Source organism: Myotis myotis, unplaced genomic scaffold (genome assembly GCF_014108235.1).
Source record: "Myotis myotis isolate mMyoMyo1 unplaced genomic scaffold, mMyoMyo1.p scaffold_m19_p_2, whole genome shotgun sequence".
Taxonomy (NCBI): domain Eukaryota; kingdom Metazoa; phylum Chordata; class Mammalia; order Chiroptera; family Vespertilionidae; genus Myotis; species Myotis myotis.
The window spans coordinates 76015783-76027894 of NW_023416324.1; the positions used below are offsets into that span (position 1 = coordinate 76015783).

A 12112-nucleotide genomic window follows, 5' to 3' on the forward strand; every position below is an offset into this window, starting at 1 on the left:
ATATTGTTTTTAAATTATCTTCCAATCAAGCAGAATAGTGCATTAAAGGAATCTGTGCTTGCCTGCACTGGCTCTGGTTAAAATGACAACCTTTCTCATATGGTTACCTCAATCATTCAAACACCATATCATTACTCTGAGCCACATTCACAACACAGTTTATGTGCATAACAAAATCCATTAACACAAGTTATATTTGAGTTTTTAAACTTATAGAAACAATCTAGAAGTATATCCATTAACCCTATATAATAAAAACCTAATATTAAGTGTCCAGCGGACCGGTCAGCTGTTCAACCAATCAAAGCATAATATGCTAATGATATGCTAAGGCTGCTCAACCACTCGCTATGACATGCACTGACCACCAGGGGGCAGACAGTCGACCAGTGGACCAGTCACTATGACATGCACTTACCACCAGGGGGCAGATGCTCCAACCGGTAGGTTGGCTTGCTGCTGGGGTCCAGCCAATCGGGACTGAGCGAAGATGAACCAGACACACCCTGGAGCCCTCCCGCAATCCCTCCCTGGTTGGCCAACCCCCCGTGTCCCTCCCCATCCCCGACTGTGCACCTGTGGGGTCCCTCAGCCTGGCCTGCACCCTTTCACAATCAGGACCCCTTGGGGGATGTCAGAGTGCCAGTTTCGGCCCAATCCCGCAAGCCAGGACAAGAGACACTACTGGTGCACGAATTTGTGCACCGGGCCTCTAGTTAGATTATAAAAGTACCAATTACAGAAACTAAACCTCTGAGGTCTTAGGGGTATCAGTAGCACTAAAATACCTTTAGATCTTATTTACTTTCCTAAAGGAGGAAAAATGGATAATCTGAGAACATAAAGTCAAAAGCATTCTTTGAAAATGAGCAGCATCTGATAAACATAACCCTCTGCTCCTGGCTTAATTCCTCCTTCTCCTGCTCCTAAACATGACCCACATTACACTGTTCCATCCCACATCACGACCACCTCCTCTGCGTCCCACCACAGTTCTGGAAAGAACTCTTCTCTGCTCCTTCTGTAATTTCTGACATGAGGATGCCATTACATTCAGCTATGACAATTTCTATGCAAACAATATAAAATCCATATCACTACAGTGATATCTACCTCAATTCTACAACTGCTTACCTGACATCTTTATCTGGGAAGCAGAGTAATAAAATTACTAAACATACAGACTCCTAGTCAGACTGCCTACATTAAAATCCCACCTAACCCCATTTATGAACCAAACAGTCTTAGAAACTTCATATATGAAAGAGAGGCTCTTCATCTGTCAAATAGAAATAAAATTGAAATCTACAATGTGACAGCCTGCAAAAATTAAGCTAGATAATATCCAATTGATGTAAAGCACTTTGAGTAGTCTGCCACAAAGAATACAATCAATAAAAATAAAAGACGATCCATTATTTTAATATAATATTTAGCTGTGACTTCAAATACAACATGATTAAAACCAAAACATGTCTTCCCTCTAACTGAACCCCCTTTCTGGAATTCCCTATATCATTCTAGTCAAAATCTAGATGTCATATTCAATAATGCTAAAAGTGTAAAGAATTCTTCTTTCTCAAGTCGACTCCTTCCTTTCAACTCTGAATGCGGCCACCAGAAGGAGGCATCAGTACCTGGACTACTGCAACTCTGTCCTAGGGACTCCCCATCTAGACTCATTTATACCCAACCATCCTTCACACTGCTGCATGATATAACCCCCTGAGACCAAGAGAGTAGGCACATTTAGAAAATTATTTTTTTTAATTTACCTTTTACAATAGCATAAAGATAAAAAAGGACTGCACAGGTAAAAGGAGAAAGAATAGAATACTTTTTAAATTAGTGATACTGGAACAATTCAGTACCTATGTACACTTTTAGGGAAAAAATTCTAAAAGATTCACAGGAATGCCCTGGCTGGCTCAGCTCAGTGATGAGAGTCTCAGCCTGTGGACCAAAAAGCCTCTGGTTCAGCTGCAGGTGGATCCCTGTCAAGATCAGGGTGCATGTAGGAACCATCCAATGGATGTCTCTCTCTCACATCAGTTTCTCTCTCTCTTTGCCTCCCTCCCTCCATCCCTCCTCTCTTTCAATCTGTCTCCCTCTCCTCCTTCCCTTCCACTCTATCTAAAAAAAATCAGTGGAAAAAATATTCTCAGGTGAGGATTAACAAAACAAAAAAAAGAAAAGAACTCAATGTAGTCAAAATCAAAATCACTTGAAATTATATGGAAGGGCAAAGAAAAACCAAGACACCCTTAAAGAAAAACAAAAACACATGAACATTCTCAAATATCAAGACTTAATATAAATCTATACTAATTATGGCTGTGTACAATAAGTATCATAATAAAGAAATAGAATAATAAAAAATAAATAAAACCCAGAGATAGACCCAAGCATCTATGGACACTCAATATGACAGAGTGGGTAATCTATATATATAAAAAGCCAGTGACTGGAACGCCATAACAACCAGAATGACCGGTCACTATGATAGCCTCTGTGGCCAGTGAACCAGCCGAATCCGGGGGTGGGGCCAGCGGCCAACTTCCCCGCAGCCCTTCCCCCCAGCCGGCCCTGCCCCTGATCGACCTCTCCCACCCCAATCAAGGGCAGGGTGGCCGGCCAACCCCCCGAAGCCCTTCCCCCAAGCCGGCCTCGCACCAGATTGGTCCGCCCCATCCCAATAGCCCACAGCTCCTCTCCCCAGCCAGCCCTGCCCTCGATAACCCCCCAACCCCAAAAGGGGGTGGGACCAGCCGGCCAACCTCCTGCAGCCCTTCCCCTGGCTGGCCCCACCCCCAATGGGTCCCCACCACCCTGATCGGCCCAAAGCCCCCCCCCCTGCTAGCCCCGCCCCTTATTGCCACCCTACCCCAACAGGGGGTGGGGCCAACCAGCCAACTGCCTGTGGCCCCTCCCCCAGCCGGCCCAACCCCCAATCTTCCCCCCAACTCCGATAAGAGGCAGGGCCGGCAACCAACCACCCATGACCCCTCCCCCAGGCCACTGGCCCCTGATCGGCCCCCCCACCCCAATCAGGGACAGGGCCCGCCAGCCACTTGCCCTTGGCCCATCCCCCAATCGGGCCCAACCCTGATTGGGCCCCAATCGGGGCAGGCCGGCCAGCCGGCCAACCTCCCGTCATCTCCTCCTCCCAACAGGCCCAGCCCCTATCTGCCCCAATTGGGGCCAGGCCAGCCAGACCCCACCCGTGCATGAATTCATGCACTGGGCCACTAGTTCATAGCTAAGGGGAGAAAGGATAAATCTTTTAAAAAAACAAAACAATAAATGATACTGGAAAAATTTGGATCCTACATGAAAAATAATAAAACTTTTTTGAAATTTAAAATAAACTGGACCCCTTTCTAGCACCATATAAGCAAACAAAAAAGTCAACTCCATACAGATTATAAATCTGTGCAACGAGTAAAAACCATAAGACTTTTAGAAGAAAATACTGGAGAATACCTTAACTTCAGGGTAAGGAAAGAGTTCTTAAACAATAATAGCATACACTCAAAGGAAAGACATTAATGTTAAACCAAAATTTATCTCCAGCACTAAAGAAAGTGAAAAGATAAGCCACAATTGATATCTGCAACATGTGTAACATGTAATTATTAGTATCTAGTCTACATGTAACATATTCCCACAAATAAATAAAAGACAATTCAACAGGAAAAAAATTTTAAAGCCATTTCACAAAAAAGGAAAATCCAAATGGCCAATAAACATAAAAGATGCTCAACATCATTAGTAACCATGGAAATGCAAATTAAAACCACACTGAGATACCATCTCCACCACTAGATTGTCAAAAGTTAGATGTCTGGCCATATCAAGTATCAGCAAGAATTGAAAACAACTACCCGCATCCATTAGTGGTGGGAGTGAATGACACATGCATTTGGGAAGAGTTTGGCATTATCTATTAAAGTTTGACTATGTACATATCCATGACCCAGTAATTCAACTCCCAGTTACACATCCTAAAATAAGTCTTGCACATGTGCATCAGAAACCATGTTCAAAATATTCATAGCAGCAGTCTTCATTCATACAAGGAAAGTCCTGGAAAACCTCAACTCTATAAACAATAAAATGGATAAATTGTGGCAAACTCATGCAACAAGGAACCAGAAAAATTTTATATCCATCAACATGGATAAATCATGGATTTGCTTAGGAAAAGAAGCAAATCTCAGAACATCAAAAGTTTAAGTCCAATAAATAAGGTCTAAAACAGGGCAAAACTAAACAACCAATTGTTTAGAGATATACTTAACAGATGATAAATTTACTAATAAAGCAATGGAATGACACACAGAAACCAGGATAAAATTTTCTTTTTAGGGTGTGACTGAAAGAGGGACACATGAGAATTTCTAAGGTCTTGACAACATCATTTTGCTTATGCTGGGTGGTGGACATATTAATGGCAATATTATTATTATTTAAATTATAGGTTTCATAAATCTTATATATGTATATTTCATAATAAAACCAATTTGAGAAGAGAGGGGTATGAGTTTTAGATTGAAGTTAGGAGGTGAAGAATCTCAAGTCTGGCTAGGAAGGCAAGAAGAAAAATCCGACAATAGCTAAAATGGATACTTGGGGTGATCAGGCCTGAGCATATTATTTAAATGTCAATGAAAAGGCACCAATGGGACTGCAGAGGTAGAAAAGATAGGAGAATGAGGAAATAGTTTATGAAATGAGATTTCTAAGAAGGTGGGTAGGCTAAAATTCAGAGCACATGTGAACAGAAGATATTCTTTCACTTTAAACTTGAGGGGACAAAGCAAGAACCAAGGGCTTACATGCTCATCTCCCCCAACAATCTGCATTTCCCTTGCGTTACTAGCACCTAGAACAGTGCTAATGGTCATGGGAGAGAAAAGAGGCTAAGGACTGCTCTGGGTAGGTTCCGGAAGTACAGAATGGATTACCTGAGAAGAGTACATTTTTAATACTTAACAAATATTCCAATCACCTATTAGCTAACTTCGCAAATATACAAATCACCTATTACAGTGGTCGGCAAACTGCGGCCCCTTGAGTGTGGCTCTTCCACAAAGTACTATGTGCGGGCGCGCACGTACAGTGCCATTGAAACTTCGTGGCCACACTCAAGGGGCCAAAGAGCCTCATGTGGCTCGAGAGCCTCAGTTTGCCGACTACTGACCTATTAGAAAAGTCTACATTAACATTTCCTTCTTTAGCAGATAAATGCAAAAACAATATATTAAAATCCAATTTATACTTTTTTGATGCATACCGAATATTGATATTATTAGCAATCTTTTAAAAGCTAATTTCCTTAAATCAAGTCTTACCTCACTTGTAAAAAAATTAACTTCTACTTACTTAATTGAATTTCTAAAGTGGTCTTCCGCTGGGTTTTTTACAGTGCAACTATTCAGGAGCCATAAATCTGCGTCTGATGCATTTTCTGTTAAAAAAAAAAAAAAAAAAGAAAGAAAAGTGTCACATTTAATCGGTCAGAAATATCCAAGTGCTTACTTAAGTAGCACTGGAACTGGTGGTGGAGAGAGGAGAGAGGTAGAGAAGAAAGGCAAGTAAACAGGCAATTACAATACAGTAGGTAACTGCTGTAATGTGGAAATATTAATGAGAAATAGATATTTTAAATATATAACCTCTGCTATTATCTTTTCATTTAAAATATCAAGAGGATCAACATTTGCTTCCTGTATTTCCAATACTTGAGAGTATTTAATAACTTCCAAAAACTAAAGTGAAACTGTCTTAAACTTGCCTCTGAATAGAAAATTGCCCCTTTGGGACTGCACAGTAATATTTTTCAAGCACATGTATTATCATACACTGAATATTCTTCAGTTTGAGAAGTTATTAAAAATATAATTTGTCCTCCTTGTAAATGTTAAAGACTAACCTTAAACTGAGGCTTTTATTCCTCTCAACAATTTATTAGATATTGTTACATACTATAATAAACTCACCAGCAGTGCAACAAATCACCCAAACCCATTGTGTTTATAGACATGAATTTACAAATGCCTCAAGAGCTTGACGCTATTCCAACTACCTTGCTGCCTTAAAGGACTTACACTTTAAAATAGGATTACCACAATGAAAAGAAAACCAAAATTGAAAACTGCAGTACCTTCAATGGTATTTTAGTAAGAACCAAAGCTGAGGTCAAAACACATGAAGAACTAAGAGGACTAAGGGATGCCTGTATGTACAACTTCCATGCTAGAAGGGGGCTCCACGTGCGAACATTACATGAGAGGGTGGGGGAGCACATCAAAGCTTTAGTAACTTGGCAAAAACTTCTCGCCCAAAATTTTATTATAAAAAATGATAAAATGTTTCTATAAAGATCCAAAAATTCTTGAAATGCTAAAAAGGCAAGGGAAGTTTCTTATTACTATACTCATCTCACTCCTCCTATTCATCCCTGCCCCGCACCACCACCACAGTGTATGTCCCACTCAACAGCAGAGTGGCCTCTCATAAAACATAAATTTGATTATGTCAACTTCCCTGCTTAAACTTGGAAATGATGGGCATTCACCTACCTCCTCTAGTTCCCTCCAAATGATTCCCCACAATGCCATCTGAAAGATACTCCTCTAATATCAATCTGACTGTAGCACTTTGAAATCTTCCAATGATTTCATGGTGACATTCAAGGCCTATCCAGATCTTCAACTTCAATATTCATTTCTCCCCAATTTCAATATTCATTTCTCCCTAAATTCATCCGTCTCTCCAGCCACACCAAACCACCTGAAATTCCTAAACCTTGTGACTAGAATACCTTTATTTTCTTCAGAATGGCAACTCAGATAGCCCTTCACCTGCCCATCCACCTTCAGTTTCAGCTAAAGGTTTCTTAGAAGCCTCTTCTCTGCACTCCCACAGTAGACTGCATAAAGCATTCTGGCACTTCATAATTGCGTATTAAAATAATTCATTTTTCCAGCCTGTACTTATTACTAGTTAAGAAATACTGAAGACAACATTTTTATCTGAATGTCCAGGACCTAACACAGTAATGGCACAGAACAGACATTCAAGTAACCATGGAACACTAAAGAGTATACAAGTAGGTTCAAGAAGAAAGATGACAGAGGCATAATGTGTGAGACCTACATACCAACCTCCTAAAGCTCTGAGGTCATGCTAATTTTTTGAAATGAGCTTCAAGTAAGTCACCAATTTATTTAACAACAATTTAGAGCTAACACTTTATCATACTCATAGCTATATCCCCAGCACTTATGACAGTGCCTGGTATATAGTGGGTACTCATTAATGTACTAAATGAATGTGGAGTTTGGAAAGACAAAGCAAAACTATGAGCAATATATTATATCTGTTAGCTCATGGCAAAAATATAAAGACTGTGGATTTATTTAAAACAAATAGCCCGGCCAGCATGGCTCAGGGTTGAGCATTGATCTATGAACCAGGAGGTCATGGTTCAATTCCTGGTCAGGGCACATGCCCGGGTTGCAGACTTGATCCCCAGTGTGGGGCATGCAGAAGGAAGGCGATCAATGATTATCTCTCATCATTGATGTTTCTATCTCTCTCTCCCTCTCTCTTCCTCTCTGAAATCAATAAAAACAAACTAACAAAAACCTAAAGGCAGAACTACTTGTGCCAGATGTCAGGTTGGTATCCTGGTACATTCTTCTATTCAGTCACCATAAAGCCACCAGATAACCCAACAAAAGCTGCTCAAGGAGAAGTTCAGCAATATATAAGGCAAATCATTCCACTTGGTCTGGAATTCTGTCAATGTTGGGATGTGCTGACTTTCAAAATAAAGTGAATACTATGCTGGTGACCCAGTAGTTACAATCAACAGAAAACCTGTGAATATACCAAAATGCCCACAAAATTACCTAACTGAATAGTAACTATCCCACAAAAGAGAAGTCTCTCCTCCAATAAACACAGTTTCTTATCCAATTACTTCTTAACTCAGTTTTGTGTTAATATATCTTACTTATTATTGTCAAAACATTGTTCTACTTACAAGCATAAAACAGTCAGTCAACAACCACAACACAATGAAGATCCACTGTGTGTCAGGCTATGTTCTAAGTTATGAGGATAGAGCTGTTGCAAGAGTTTCTACCCTCTAGGAGTTTACAGTCTTAAGGAGGAAGTGTGATAAAAAACAAAAATAGGGAAACAAGCTAATAATTTCAGTCAACGATATTAGCACAATAAAAGGGGATAATGGACAAAGAATAACTGGGGGTGGGGAGTGTTGCTAGTCAAAACAAGTCTCCCTCAGAAGTTCAAATCTGAACTGGGACTTACATAATGGGAAAGAATCTGCAAAGATCAGAAGAGCTTTCTGAGAGATACCACAAAAGCAAAGGCCTAGAAAGAGGACCAAGCTTGCCATGTTCTAGTGACAGAGAGACAAACGGAGTGACTGGACATAGGGAGAACAGGAGGAGAAAAGTCAGGGATCTAAGATGCCATTTACTATAAAAAACACTTTCAACTCAGTAACAGCCCCTCAAGAGGAGTGGGACTTTACATTCATGTTCTTATCAATTTTAAGATATCCCAACTTCAAACACTAACATGAGAGGGAGGATGGGAATGAAATGAAGCTGAAACAGAAGAAATAAGTGAACTTAGCATGTCGTCTTGGAGTGGCACCATCTAAAACAAACAAGAAATATGCAAAAACCTGTCTTTCCAGAACCTCATCACCCAATATACTACCACTAGTAGATGAATAGGTTACTGATTTAAATATCTGAGAAGAGAAGGTTAACATCTTATGGTCTTGCCTTAATCAGAGCATTCATGGCAGGTTCTCCAGTGTTCAGGAGGAAGAAACAATATTACAGAAGAGCCCTTAGGGAAAGAAGGATGAGGTAGGTGGACAAGAATGGACCAAGGAAGGAAAAGACAGTAAGGCGGCACCACACTCAGAGACACAGACTTGAAAAGGACCCAAAAAAGGCTTTTATCTACTTTGAGATTTGACCTACAGCACTACTGTTAATTCCCGATATGGAAGTGAAAGTCATCTGCACATTAGCCAAATATTGCCAATGCCTGAGCTGGAATATCAGGACTGGTTTGGAAGGCTACACACTTTAGGCTAGCCAGATGGAATCTAGACCTCAAGATATGATTATTTAGTCTTTCATTATCAAACCATAGTGCTGCCATGAAATCACTGTGCATATATTATTCTATATTCTTCCCAGGTTATCTTTGGACCAAATCCAAAAAAGCAGGATTGACGGGTTACCTAAATTCATAGGTAACTGCATTATATACTGTCACATTCTCCTCCCTAAGGCATGTCTCACTTTCCACTTCCATGAGCAACGCAAGACACTGCCTGTTATCCATAGCATCACCCACAGAGTGTGCTATCAAACCTGTGAACCTTTGCCAATCAGGAAAGAAACAGAAAGCCAGCTGAGGTTTAACGTGCATTTCTCTTACTATGAATAAGTTGAGTAGCTTCTCATATGTTTACGAACCATTTGCAGGGTTCGGGTTTGTTTTTTTCCAGTTTTCAGTCTGTTCGTATCTTTTGCTAACTTTTCTATCAGATAGTCATCTTCATTCCAATTTTTAATTTAGTTACACACATAAACATCCTATATAATAAAAGCCTAGGTGGTGTTGCGTGACGCCATCACAAGATGGCCACCATGATGTCATCACAAGATGGCCACCCCACATCACCACAAGATGGTTGTCACAAGACAGCTACCACAAGACAGCCGCCACAAGATGGTCACCATAAGATGGCCAGCAGGGGAGGGCAATTGTGGGAAATCGGGCCAGCAGGGGAGGGCAGTTGGGGGCGATCAGGCCTGCAGGGGAGGGCAGTTGGAAGCAATCAGGTGGCAGGGGAGGGCAGTTGGGGGCGATCGGGCCTGCAGGGGAGGACAGTTGGGGGAGATCGGGTCGGCAGGAGAGGGCAGTTGGAGACAACCAGGCCTGCAGGGGAGGGCAGTTGGGGGCGATCGGGCCAGCAGGGGAGGGCAGTTGAGGGCAATTAGGCCGACAGGGGAGCAGTTAGGCATCAATCAGGCCAACAGGGGAGTGGCTAGGGGGCCATCAGACAGGCAGGCAGGCGAGCGGTTAGGAGCCAGCAGTCCTGGATTGTGACAGGGTTGTCCCCCAAAGGGTCCCAGATTGGAGAGGGTGCAGGCCGGGCTTAGGGAAACCCCCCCATGCACGAATTTCATGCACTGGGCCTCTAGTACTATATATGAGAAAATATTTCTTGTCTATATTAGTTATAATATTTTTCCCCAGTTTGTCACTTTACTTTTTTATAGTTTCTTCATACTTTCTTATTCTAGGATATCAAACTTACCTACTTCTCCTCTTATTGCTTCTGGATTTTGAGTCATAATTAGAAAGTTTTCTGTACTCCCAAGTTACCAAGGAATTTACCCATATTTTCTCCTAATACACATACGGATTAACATTTAGATCTTTGATCTATTAGGAATTTATCCTGATACATCAATCTTACTGAATTTTTAAAGCAGAAGATGAAATAAGATACTACATTCTCATATCAAATTGGAAAATAACAAAAAATATGATACTACCTAATGCTAGCAAAGGAATGGGGAACTGGCAACCTCTTCCTCTGCTGATGGCAGGCGACATAGGAAACTCTTTGGAATGCAATGTAGGGATAGCTATCAAAAATTCAGATGCTGCCCTGGCCAGGTGGCTCAGTTGTTTGAAGTATTGTCTCATGCATCAAAAGGTGGCAGGTTCGATTCCCAATCAGAGCATATAGCCAGGCTATGGTTCCATCCCAGGTCGAGGTTGGAGCACGTGCAGGAGGCAACCAATCAATGTTTTTCTCACATTGATGTTTCTTTCTGTCTCTTTCTCTCTCTCTCTCCCTCTCCCTCTCTCTTTCTCTCTCTTTCTCTCTGCTCCCCTCCCTCTCTCTAAAATCAATTTTTAAAAATGTAAACGTGCATCAGAATTTCTCCTACACATTTGTAGCATATTTGCACCACACACATGCATATTTATATGCATACACACATATATGCACACACATATATAGATATATAAAAAAATATATAATTATACACATAAATTATTAAATTCTCACTGAAGATTACTGATAAAGCAAAAGACCTAGAAAGCCTATAAGTTGATTATAGGAGATTGACTAAATAAATTATGAGACTGCAGCTAAAATACCATTTAGTTGTTTTAAAAAAGGCAAGATAAATCTGTAAGTGCTAATTTATAATAATCTTTGATACAACATCAGATAAAACAAAACAAGGTGCAAAAGAGTAGGTCTTGTATTTCACTTGTGTTTAAAAAGGAAAAGAGAAAAGGGGAAATTCTTTCTAAAAATATACATATGAAATTGCTGGAGGTGTCCATCTTGGATATAAGATGAAGGTTCAGCTGTCCTCTAATATAGTGTTCATGTGTGCATCTAACATTCTTTCTCTTTTCTTTTTATAATTTTATAAAATTTAATCCTGAGAAGGAACACATCACTATTTAATTTATATTCATCTGTATTGTTTTAATTATTAAAAGCAGGTATTGATTTTGTTCACTTAAGAAAACTAATCAAGCTTTTTACTTTTTTTTAATGTTTCCTTTTCCACAGAGCTTGGCATCACTACTGAGGTGAGAACAAAAACTATTTTCCTGTTGTGATCCATCATAAAGACTGACTTGATAAACATTTTCTAAGGGACTTTTCTCCCCACTGCTAGAGCCTTTGTACTCACTGGACCAAGAAAATGAAGGCCATTGGCACACCACCCACTTTGAGTGTGGGAATAGAAAAATAAACTATTATTTGTTCTAATCAAATCACATTCACTTTTCAAACTATTTCTTTATATACACATAATAAATTACTTTTAAGCCTAAAGTAATAAAAATCTGATTAGCAATAATGATAATAGCTAACATTACTGGGTACATATTATGTGTCCAGCAATGAGTCATGCACATCATATCCTTCTTTTTTTCCATTTAATCCTCCAAATTTGTGGTGGGTTCATTTTTACTCAAATTTTATAGAGGGGGGAATCTGTGGCTTAGA

General features: G+C 40.2%; 1 protein-coding gene across 2 annotated transcripts in view; it reads right to left on the reverse strand.

The window, feature by feature from the left end:
* The window catches only part of CDKAL1 (CDK5 regulatory subunit associated protein 1 like 1), a 686928-nt gene that overhangs the window by 568132 nt on the left and 106684 nt on the right, over positions 1 to 12112 (reverse strand). For both annotated transcript variants that reach the window (XM_036348426.1, XM_036348425.1), the window contains exon 5: positions 5386 to 5470. In XM_036348426.1, coding sequence (XP_036204319.1) covers positions 5386 to 5470 — 85 coding nt within the window. The remainder of the gene's footprint in view (positions 1 to 5385; positions 5471 to 12112) is intronic.